A 10912-nucleotide genomic window follows, 5' to 3' on the forward strand; every position below is an offset into this window, starting at 1 on the left:
AATTAAAGCCAGTCCACTAATAATGGACTATTCCCACCAATGTGCCCACACAAGGAGGAGCAGGAGGAGGGGGAGGGGAGAGGAAGGAAGGGAGGGAGGGAGGGAGGGAGACGGACCACCCTCTCATATCCCCACCCCAGAGAAACCACTCCAGAGCACGACCTGGGTTGGGAAGAGGGAAGGACCTCTGTCTCTTTATTAAAGCCTTTGATTTCTGGTGCTGTTCTTGCCAGTTGAGGGTGGAGAGGTGTGTGATGGTTCCTGAACACCTAGGAGGCTTCGAGGGTGATGCTGCTCATGACCAGAAGTCCCCAGCAAAGTGAAGTGTTAATGACTTGTGAAAGAGGAGCTCTGATGTACGTTCTAAAAGGACAGAACAGGGGAGGCCTTGAGGGGCCAAGCGCAGCACCAGAGAGGGCTGGGGTCATCCTCCAGATGTGAAGGTGCTAGGCAGAACTCTCTAGAAAAGCAAAACAGCCTTCTGATTCTTTGGACCCAAGGCTCTTGTCTTCTTATCCTTCTATCCTTCACCTATCCATCCAACCCCTATGCCCCGCTCACCTGTTTATCCATCCACTATTCCCCACTTTTCCATTCATCCATCTATCCACCCACCGTCCGTCCATCCATCCATCCATCCATCCATCCACATATTTATCTATCCACACATCGACCCATTGTTCTCCATCAACCTTTCTACTCATCTGTCTGCTCACCCACCTCTCCCTCATTCATCCAACCACCCACTCACCTCTCTCCCACCTAATCACTCAGCCCCCATTTAAACTTCTCAAAAGCAGGGACTCGATCTTGCTCACTTCTAGACTCCAGCCTCTACAGCAGTGCTGTCACACAATAAGTGTCCAATAAACATTCAGTGACTTTACCTATCCATTTATCCATTCATCCATTTGCCTACCCTCTCCGTCCACTCACCCATTCTCCCACTCAACATTTTGATCACCTACAATGACCTATATTTCAGGGGCCAACTGAAAAATCTGTAGGTTTCACGTGTTCTTTCTTGAGGAAGGAAAAGTATATTGGCACCGTGGCGTTCTGCCCTGGGGGGATATGAGGATATTGGCTCTGGATGAAATTCTCAATCAAGTGCCTGTTTGGGAAGAAGCAGGAAACCACTGTACAGGCAGGTAGGGCCCTTAAAGAGCATCTTGTCCAAGGCTTGCACTTGACACATGGGGAGGAAGGAAGCAACTTGCACAAGGCTAACTATCAGGTTAATAGCAGATTAGCTATTAAGACCCAGGGTTTTCCTGCTACTTCAAGCTGCTTCTAACACCAAAGCCTAATTGGGAGAGCTCAAATGTCCCAAAGGCACTAGCAAGCCAGCTCCCTGAGAATAAGAACAGTGGATTGTTCTCGGCTCCCTTGTGCCTCTGGTCTTGGTCATGAACATTTGAAGTAGCAGCCCCAGAGAAATGACTATCCCCAAGACCTGGTGGCCTGGGCACAAACTAGACCCTCAGTAAACATTTGTGGTCAGTTCCTTTTCATGACCGGGTCTCCTCCTCCACTCTTCAGGGCTCTGCCCTCACCCTCGGGGTCCTCTTCTTTCTGACTCTGCAAACCCCTACCCCTGGGGGCAACCACACCTCCTTCAACTGCCAACTCCCTCCTAAATCCAATTTCTGTCGCCAGCCCAGATGTCTCCAGTGAGTTTTGAAGCCACATTTCCAGCTGTCTACACAATATTTCCATGTGGAGTGGAATCTGTCCAAAGGCAGGAGCATGGGTGCCACATTCCAGGCTGGCCTGACTGGAACGGGGGCAAACAAGGGAACAGTTACAGGCAATGAGGTCAGAGAGACAAGGGGGTGGGGGAGGAGGGAGATCACGTAGGGCCTTGTAAGCCACTGAAGGGCTTTGGCTCTTACTCTGAAATGGGGAACTGTTCGGAACAGAAGCATGATGTCATCAGACTTAAGTTACATAAGTCAGAAACCTGGGGCGGTCATCTGATTTCCTCTTGTTTTCCCCTACCATTTCTAATCAATTACCAAACTCAATCTTCCTGGTCTTTATTTCTCATATCTGCTCCTCTTCTCATCTATGCCATCACTGTGACAATTCAAGACTGAATCATTACCGGCTCAGTGTCTTGGCAGAACTCCTAACTGGCCTCCACCTCTGATCTTCCCTTTCCAGATCATTCTTCCCACTGACCACCAGAGTGACTGATCTAAAACTGCAGCCTCCCTTGCTCAAATCTCTTCGGTGACTCCTGATCTTAATAAGACACACATAAGGTCTCTAGGTAGTCCCTGGCTACCCTGCCTGTGCACTCCGGCAGGTAAACTGCCTCTGCGCGCCTCCCCCCCCCAGCATCCGTACACCCCCATTCACTCTCCTGAGACTCACCTTTGTGTCTTCACTCATGCAAGCCCTACCACTTGGAATACCCTGACCAACCCACTTTTTTCCCCTAGAAGATTCTTTAGATGTCACCCCCTCCAGGAAGCTCCATGATTCCTTTCCTGAGGCTGGGATAAGGGCTCTCCTCACTATTTCCTCTTCTATAACAGGCACTTATACATATTACGTTGTAACTGACCATCTACTTGTCCGGCCCCACATTATACTGTGAACTCTTCAGGGGCAGAGACCGTATCATTCATTTCTGGGTACCAAACTCCTGAAATAGGGACTTGCGTGTCCTGTGAACTCTACATGCTGGGTTAGTACTGAATGGCCTTGTCATTCACGGACTCAGTACAATACCTTGTCACGAGGGGATGGCAGCAGGTGTGCCTTGGTGCGGGTGCGGTTTCTGTCAGAACTAGACATGGCAGACGGAAAGGGGAGGACGGAGGAGTCTGAGTTTCAGCATCAGATCAGAAAAGCATTGAACTTCATGGTTTCAAAATCCCTCTACCCTGCTAGCATGTTGTCAAACCCTCACTCTCTCCCCTCCAGGCTCCTCCTCCTTCTCCCTTGAAGGAGGGCATCTCCCTTGAAGCTCACTCACCGGGTGTCGGTGCCTTGGGTCTTGAAGAACACTGGAAGTAGAAGCCCCAGTCAGAGAAATTACTACCCCCATAGCCAGAAAGAGATGTGGCTAGGGAGGAAGGTGCTGAGGAGATTCCTGGCCAGCAGTGGGGAGTGGGTACTGGGTGAGTTGAGGGAGGGAGCACTGAGCAGTCCAAGGGCGTGCTGTGAGGTGGAGGAGACAGGCACCGATTGCTGGAGAGCTCAGCTGTGGGGGGAGGGGTCCAGGATTGGAACTAGGGGGATGGTAGGGTCTCTGGACCCAGTGGTCCTGGAGGTGGGGTCACCGTGTTTGGATATCTGAGTCCCTCGGTCTTGTGTCTGTTTTTCCTTGGTGGGCACAGGGTTCATGTGGTAGCTAGCGGTAAACAAGGCCTCATCGGTAAGTTCTGTGCTGACCCGGGTCAGGAATTCCTCAGAACGGGATAATGAAACCTGCAAAAAGGGAAATCAGAGAGACTCAGCCTGGGAGTCCCCACTGGGAGTCCTGGCTCCCAGGCTGGGGACTCTGGGTCTAAGGAGTCTGGTACTGGAGGGCTGAGTCTTGAGATTTGGCAGAGATGGCCCAGGACGGGGTCAGGGGGACTGGGGGTAGGGAGGAGTATCTTTGAGGACCTGAGGCCTAGTGCGAGGGGGCTGGGGGCTGAGGGTTGAGGCTAGCGTCTCAAAGGTGGAGACTCTAACCGCTGGCCTAGGAGCCCTCCACTTCATCTCACCCCCATGCTCGCTGGACCTCCACCCAAGGAGGCTGCAGCCTGGGACATCCTGCTGCCCTTTTTCTCCTCATTCCTGGTAGATGTGGACGCCATCCTCCTGGAAATAGGTGGAGCCTGTGTTAGGCTGGGAAACCAGCCCACTTTCCCCAGACCATCCCACCACCATTCCTTGGGGCCAGATTTAAATAAGGCCTTTGGGTGAACCATCCTGCTGTCTCAGCTCTCATCCTGGGGAGAAAAAAAATCCTTGATCTTAAATCTTCCTGGGGGAGCGACTGGGGTGGGAACGCTCACAACAATCCTCTCCCCACCCCTACTTCTCCCAGGGACACTCTCCTTCCTCCCACCCAAGGCCCTTCCTAAAACAAGACGGCTGACTTGCAGCCCCAGACCTGGCAGAGGGGTTGAAGTCTTGGGCAGAGGTAAACAGGGAGGGCCAAGGAACTCCTTCTTAGGTCTCAGAGGACCGGGAGAGTAAGGAGCTGGGGAGGAAGGTTGGAAAGACGGGGGCCCGGGGTGGTGAAGCTACCCTTTGCTATAAAACCTTGGTGTCTGCGTACGTTCCGCAAACCCCGTTGCCAGGATATTGGGGATTCTAGAACCAAAGGCCGGGGAGGGGGAGGGCATTTTCCTAGGATGTCGCGTTCGCTCCCCTGTTTCCACTCCACCTCCTTCGGGGTCCCTCCTTGGGGATGCTGAGCCCAGCTCCAGAAGTCTGAGAAACTTTGGAAGATCCCACGCGGTGCCTGGGACCTAATCCTCCTACCACTAGGGGCACGCCAGAGGCAACCCCACCCTCGGCCGCCTTCCAACCTCTCTAGCCGTCCTCTCGCTCCCAGGAGCCGGCGAGAGCAAAGGCGGCCCCAGAGAGGGGCGGGGAAGAAACCATGTGGGCTGTACTAAATAACCTTGTCTCTCGGGGATGCGTAGATCCAAGAGGGCGGAATGTTTTCTCCTTGTCTTCATCTCCAGGAAGCTATACCCTCCGTAGAGAGAAAAGTAGAAGCAGTTCATGTAGGTCTCCTTTTATTTTGACCTCTCCTCGGTTCCCTCCTCGGCGTCGATGCTTCCCTGCCCCTCTCCTCCCTCTACGCTTTGGTACGCGCCGATGGAAAGGGGCGGAGGGAGGAAAAGGAAAAGGAAGCGGGGAGGTCTTAAAGGGGCCGCAGCCATTTTTAAGCTTTTATTTATTATTATTATTTCTTCCTTCAATTTTGCTCGGCGGGGCCCAGCTTAGGTGGCGGGGGTGCGCGCTGGAGGCGCGAGGCCAGCCCCCCGGGGAGGGCGGGGTGTACGCGCCCCGGCGCCCATCTGGGCCGACCCATGCTCCGGCCGGCTGCGCGCTCTAACACCTGGGGCCGGGCGGGGGCAGCGGGGACCTGCGCGCTGTTTGTGCTGCCGATGCGTCGGGCCGGAGGGTGAGGCCGCGCGGCGAGGCTGGGACACAGTTGTCGCCTCCAGATCGGGCCAGGGGCTGCAAGGGGGCCGCCGCGATGCCGGGCGAAAATATCTTCCTGTTTGTGCCTAACCTCATCGGTGAGTGCTGCCCGCGGCTCCGGGCCGAACGGGAGGGCGCGGGGCCTGGGGCAGGGTCTCTGACTCCACACCCTGTCCGCTCCTCTCCATCCCCAAGGTTATGCCCGGATCGTCTTTGCCATCGTTTCTTTCTACTTCATGCCCTGTTGCCCCCTCACGGCCTCTTCCTTCTACTTGCTCAGCGGACTTCTGGACGCTTTCGATGGACACGCGGCTCGAGCCCTTAATCAAGGTGACAGACACCTCTTCCCAGTCAGCCTTGAGGCCCAACAACCTTGTGTCCCCTTTTCCTGCTTCCTGAGGACCTCAGGGCGGGTGGGTACTCGGGAATCAGAGGGCGCCGGTATTCCCGATCTCTGTAGAAAGAAGAACGGAATGGCCTGGTTTTGTAGCAGAAGGGAACTTAGCTGGCTATGGAGAAGAACTCACTGATAGGATGTGGGGTAAGACTGGACGTGGCAGTAGCAGTGCTGGAGGTCTCTCTGAATAAAAATCCATTCAACAGGTGTTTGCTGGGTGTCTGCAAAGGCATAGGGCTAGGCATAGGGCTTCCGGAAGGCATGTTTAGAGGGAGAATGGAGAGGGAAGAAGGATGGTTTCTGGAGTGTTGATTTTTTTTTTTTATTCTATTCTCCAAACCTACCAGCAAGACTTCTCCTAAGACTTTAAGTCTGCTTGTCTTGAGTCTCGGATCCTTGGTTCTGGGATTGAGGAGTTCTAGACCTAGATGTGCTCCTGTGTCTCCGCATTTCATGCATGGTGACCCTTGCCCGATGACCTCACACCCCACTGAAAGCAGCAACCTGTTTTTCTCCCCAGGCAGTGGGTGGTGGCATTTCAGGCTCTTTTAGACTCTGCATCAGAATGACCCACCAAACCTGATCCCTGTCATAGATAGATCCAGATCCGCTGCCCCTGACGGCCCCTTCCCACCTGACAGTCCCCATTTTTCAGGGACCCGGTTTGGGGCCATGCTGGACATGCTGACGGACCGCTGCTCGACCATGTGTCTGCTGGTCAACCTGGCCCTGCTGTACCCACGGGCCACCCTTCTCTTCCAGCTCAGCATGAGCTTGGATGTGGCCAGCCACTGGCTGCACCTCCACAGGTCTGCGGTTCTGGGGGTGCTGGCCAGCTGCAGACACTAGAGTGGGGAGGGGTGAGGCTTATGGGAGTGTGGCTGGGAAGGCTTTGGGGCTTTTTGGGAGGTCTCCCTTTCAGCTCTCCTTTGTTGAAGGACCCTGGGCAAATCCTCAGTCAGCGCTTGCCCAGGTTCACAGCTGAATTAAGCAGTCCCTAAACTCTTCTGCCCGGAGAGTCCGAGGATTCCAAATAGATAACAGCTGGGGGCTTTGGCATGCAGCCTTCAGAACCTGCCTCTGCTAGATAATTACCAACTAGGTAATTGTGTGGCTTTGGGCAAGACCCGAGGTCCTCAGCTGGGCCCCATTTCCTCCGTCCAGCAGAGAAAATCCCACCCCCTATGTCGTGGGGGTCGCTAGGAGGATTACATGGGCGTTGGTGGTCATGAGTGCTCATGGACTCCTCTTGCTCTCTCCCCAAGTTCTGTGGTCCGAGGCAGTGAGAGTCACAAGATGATCGACCTGTCTGGAAATCCTGTGCTTCGCCTCTACTACACCTCCAGAGTGAGCATTTCCTGCCCCTCACTTAATCCCTCCGCTCCTGCCGCTCCTGCAGTCTTGTCCTACCTTAGGGGCAAGGAGGGACAAACCAACCCAGGGTTTTCTCAGGCAGGAGGGGAGAGGCCTGTAAACTGAGGCTTGAAGGGGAGGGCAGAATTGGTGAGGAGGACTTGTACAGGCTGCAGAGGGGCTGGAGCCACCCCTCCCCCTCCCGACGCACCCATAGAGGGTGAACCTGCCCTGGAGGGAAGGAGAGAGAAGTCAGATTGGCCTGTGGAGCCAGTTCTCAAGGAGTGTTAGGCTATAAAGAAGTGTGGGCTTTATTCTGGAAGCAGAGGTTGTGTCTGAAAGGATTTTTAAAAAATATTTATTGAGAGAGAAAGAGCATGAGTGGGGGAGGGGCAGAGAGGGGGAGACACCGAATGCGAAGCAGACTCCAGGCTCTGAGCTGTCGGAACCCATGGAGGAACCCATGGACCGCAAGATCATGACCTGAGCTGAGGTCGGAAGCTTAACTGACTGAACCACCCAGGTGCCCCTGAAAGGATTTTTAAAGAGAGAAGCAATATGTTGAGATTGTTCTTTGCTCTCACCCTCACCCCACTCCATGCACGCCCATGTTCTTCCCTGCTACCCATGTTCTTCCCTGCTACCCAGCCGCAGAGGGTGCCGGGCCCCCTCCCTTAGCGGGGGAGGGGCAGCACTCCCTTGCTGAAGCAGCCCTTCTACCCCGTTTGTGCAGCCCGTTCTGTTCATCCTATGTGCTGGGAATGAGCTCTTCTACTGCCTCCTCTACCTGTTCAATTTCTCCGAGGGACCTTTAGGTAGGAGGCGAGGGGCCGGGCAGCAGCATGGGAGGGGGTTCTGGCCTGCCCCGGGGTGACACGGGCCGCAAGCTCCCAGGCCTCTCCCTCACCTGCATCCCGTCTTCTTTGTATCCCCCGTGCTCCCTTCTGCAGTTGGCTCTGTGGGTCTTTTCCGAGTGGGCCTCTGGGTCACCGCCCCTATCGCGGTGCTCAAGTCTCTCATCAGTGTCGTCCACCTGATCACGGCCGCCCGCAACATGGCTGCCCTGGATGCTGCAGACCGTGTCAGGAAGAAGTGACCCCGGAGCCTCCAGCCCCTGGCCGCCCACCCGCCCTGGGAGTCTCGCTGTGCGCGCAGCTCCCCTCTCACTCCCGCAAGGTCCCAGGCCCATGTCTTCCTAATGTGTTGTTCGGCCTGCTGGGAAGGGCGTCGGCCTCTCTGGTGATGCCATGGTCTCTGGAATCCTGAGGACCAGTCCCACCAGTAGGATTCCCCAGGACCTGGACTTCAAATCAGGAAGGATGCTCCGGAGGCCCCGCCCATGCGGGCAGCGCTCCTAGGGCATCGAGACACCTGTCTGAGGACCGGGCGTTGTCACACCTGCTGGCTCAGCCCTGGGGTCTGGCTTGGCCTGAGGCTTCAGAGACACCTGAATGAGGGAGATCGGGCAGGGGCCGGGTTCCTCAAAAGGCAGGGAGTCAGGCCTGTGCCCCTGGCCAGAGGAAGCCCCTTAGATCTTTCCCCATCCCGGCCTCCCGTGTCTGATCTATCCCGGCTCTGAAAACTGCATAATGAAGGGGGAGAGGGGACGTCGCTCCTCTGAGGATTTGGTTTCCTTTGAGATACAGTTGGACCAGGGCCTGGGTTGAGGGGAGCTTGGGGAAAAAGGAAGCTCCATCTCGATGCTGTCTCCTAGTTGCTCACCGACTGGCTCTGTGCTGTCATTCCACGGTGACCTGGTCCCCACCCCCAAGCTCATACCCTGTCTCTGCCCACCTGCTTTACTCTCTTGATGACATGTCACTGGCTGTCCACATTTATTTGTATACCTCATGTTTTCTATCCCCACCAGAATGTAAACTCCCTGAGGGCACAGACTTTTCTTGTTCCTCCTCTATCCCCACCACGAAGATGAACCTGATCCTGACTATCATAGCCCCTTAATAAATATTCACGAACAGATCAGTTGATTTCTCAAGAGTGTGGTCTTTGGATCACCTGTGGATTACTTCTTTAACGTTCAGTTGCTTGGACTCCTGTGCCAGACCTTTAGAGTAGAATCTCCAGGGATGGGCCCAGAAGTCTGCAATTTTAATACACTTCCAGGTGACTGATTCTTCCCCCATAACGTTGAGAATCACTGTTCCTTCTTAAACAGTTCTGGGCACCTGTAGTTGACATTGTTCTGGGCATCTGGCCCTAATAGCCCCCCCTGCCATTCGAGCTTTCTCTGCTGTCTGGCACCGGCTTGCTTTTTAAGACTATATTGAGCCTACCATATGCCAGGTCCTGTCCACACGTCAGTCATTTCATCCTTATAATAGCTTAGTCAGGAGGCCACCGTGTCCGGGAGAGCTGAAATTTAGCAGATGGGTATTGAGCCTCAATGCCCGCATTAGGCCCAGAGGATTAGGTCAGCCCTCTTGGAGATCACAGGCCAGCCCAGCGACAGCAGGGTGCGGTAAGTGGGGGGAGATGGGAGAAGGAAGTGCTGGAGCACTTAGGTGTGGCCGAAGCGGGTGAGTATCTAGCAAGCTGCTAGGGATTGGGGCGGGAAGGGTTAATGTATGTGTGAGAGAGAATAGATGCGCAGCTGAGAGAATGGGGAGGCCAGAGAGTGCAACCGAGCAGTTGCAGAAATGGAAACAGATCAATGTGCCTGGAACACTCGGTACTGCCGGCTGGGGGCTGGGGAGCGGGTGAGATGCGCCCCAGGCCGGCGGGGCGGGGCGGCCCCAGGAGTCGGGAGGGTGTTTGGGCTTTGTCCTGAGGGCCACGTGGAGCCACTGAAGGAATCTTTTTTTTTTAATTTTTAAAAATGTTTTATTTATTTTTGAGAGAGAGAGCGTGAGCAGGGAAGGGTCAGAGAGAGGGCGACACAGAATCTGAAGACAGACTCCAGGCTCTGAGCTAGCTGCCAGCACAGAGCCCAATGCGGGGCTCGAACCCACGAACCCATGAGTTCATGACCTGAGCCAAAAAGTCAGACGCTTACCTGACTGAGCCACCCAGGTGCCCACGAAGGAATCTTTCCAAGTAATAGGTAAACTATTCCTGTGGTTAAAATACTAAATCATTTACATTACCAAAGGGTGACAAAAGGCTGCCACCTCAAGCGTTCTTTTCCCCAGAGGTAACCAGTGTTACTCAGAGCTCAGACGTTGGTCTAAATAAATTCCCCACGTCTGCACACACATATCCTCGTACTTGTAAACCTCAGCCTGTATACGTGCCGTTCTGCTCTCCCGAGCTACCCCCGTGCCAAGTGCTTTTTGTGTGCATCCTTCCCTCACTTCACCTCACACCTACACCGTCCTGTGTACTAAACAATATAATGAGCCTTTTATTGTGCCCATTTCCCAGAGAGTAAACCGAGGCCCTCACGGGAGTCCACAGCAGCAGTCTGCTTCATGGCAGCACAGAATTCCATTATTTGCTTCGACAGTTCCTGCTGCCAGAGACAACGCTGTGTGGTGAATCGCCTGCGCCCTCCTTTGGAGGGCACTTGTAGGATAAACACTGAAGGTTCTAGGCAGGGACGGGTCTACACTTGAAGCTAGTCCACATTACTGAGCTGCCCCTCCGGTGCTTCAGGTGTCCCCTGCCTGGCCTGCTCCCAGACCCACCCACTGTCCTTTATCCTTCAGGAACTGGCTCTCCCCTCCCGGAAGGATGCGTCCTTTGGGCACTCACTCAAGATCATTCCCTCCACCCCGGCCCTGCCTCCTTGGCTCTTTGACCCAAACTATTTACAGTGGCAGCTGGAGTTTCTAAGTTACCCGGCAAATCATGGTCTAAAAAAGAGGGAGGGGTGGCGGCGGGAGTGAGTGTCTTCCACTCAAGAGTACATGCCTGAGGCCCCAGCATCAAAGACCCTGGAGTCCCCTCCCCTGGAAGGCCCGGAGGTAGTCTATGCCTCCTGTCCCATGCCCAGTGGCTGGACTGAGCCCAGGAGAATGGCCTGGAGGAGGCCGGTGGGGAAAA

At 54.7% G+C, this 10912-nt stretch overlaps 2 protein-coding genes across 7 annotated transcripts; one reads left to right on the forward strand and one right to left on the reverse strand.

Annotated features, from left to right (window-relative positions):
- Positions 1-163: 163 nt before the first annotated feature.
- On the reverse strand, positions 164-4363 carry LOC115297936 (putative protein T-ENOL). Of its 6 annotated transcripts, none has more exons than XM_029946155.1 (6): positions 4252-4363; positions 3723-3819; positions 3406-3441; positions 2987-3017; positions 2740-2797; positions 164-363 (listed from the first exon to the last, which is right to left on the reverse strand). In XM_029946155.1, the coding sequence occupies exons 1-6, from the start codon at positions 4347-4349 to the stop codon at positions 270-272; spliced, it is 414 nt and encodes a 137-aa protein (XP_029802015.1). In that variant the 5' UTR covers positions 4350-4363; the 3' UTR covers positions 164-269. The 6 variants fall into 6 exon arrangements, with proteins under 6 accessions (XP_029802015.1, XP_029802013.1, XP_029802011.1 ...); XM_029946153.1 differs by having other exon boundaries at positions 3315-3441; XM_029946151.1 differs by having other exon boundaries at positions 3294-3441.
- A 496-nt stretch (positions 4364-4859) lies between these two features.
- Positions 4860-8893, forward strand: CDIPT (CDP-diacylglycerol--inositol 3-phosphatidyltransferase). The gene is made up of 6 exons (XM_029946150.1): positions 4860-5258; positions 5356-5490; positions 6213-6366; positions 6823-6904; positions 7644-7725; positions 7861-8893. The coding sequence occupies exons 1-6, from the start codon at positions 5216-5218 to the stop codon at positions 8004-8006; spliced, it is 642 nt and encodes a 213-aa protein (XP_029802010.1). The 5' UTR covers positions 4860-5215; the 3' UTR covers positions 8007-8893.
- The last annotated feature ends 2019 nt before the right edge of the window (positions 8894-10912 follow it).

The sequence above is a fragment of the Suricata suricatta genome, chromosome 8 (assembly GCF_006229205.1).
Source record: "Suricata suricatta isolate VVHF042 chromosome 8, meerkat_22Aug2017_6uvM2_HiC, whole genome shotgun sequence".
Lineage (NCBI taxonomy): Eukaryota > Metazoa > Chordata > Mammalia > Carnivora > Herpestidae > Suricata > Suricata suricatta.

Excerpts from the sequence above, each read along its gene's own strand:
- CDIPT (XM_029946150.1), top strand. The coding sequence starts at position 5,216 with ATGCCGGGCGAAAATATCTTCCTGTTTGTGCCTAACCTCATCG. Across the intron at positions 5,491-6,212 it reads GGCTCGAGCCCTTAATCAAG|GGACCCGGTTTGGGGCCATG; the intron begins GTGACAGACACC and ends CCCATTTTTCAG. Across the intron at positions 7,726-7,860 it reads TTTCTCCGAGGGACCTTTAG|TTGGCTCTGTGGGTCTTTTC; the intron begins GTAGGAGGCGAG and ends TCCCTTCTGCAG.
- LOC115297936 (XM_029946152.1), bottom strand. The coding sequence starts at position 4,349 with ATGCCCTCCCCCTCCCCGGCCTTTGGTTCTAGAATCCCCAATATCCTG. Across the intron at positions 3,018-3,293 it reads GACTCAGATATCCAAACACG|TGTTCTTCAAGACCCAAGGC; the intron begins GTGACCCCACCT and ends TTCTACTTCCAG. Across the intron at positions 364-2,986 it reads ACCCAAGGCACCGACACCCG|AACGTACATCAGAGCTCCTC; the intron begins GTGAGTGAGCTT and ends CTGTCCTTTTAG.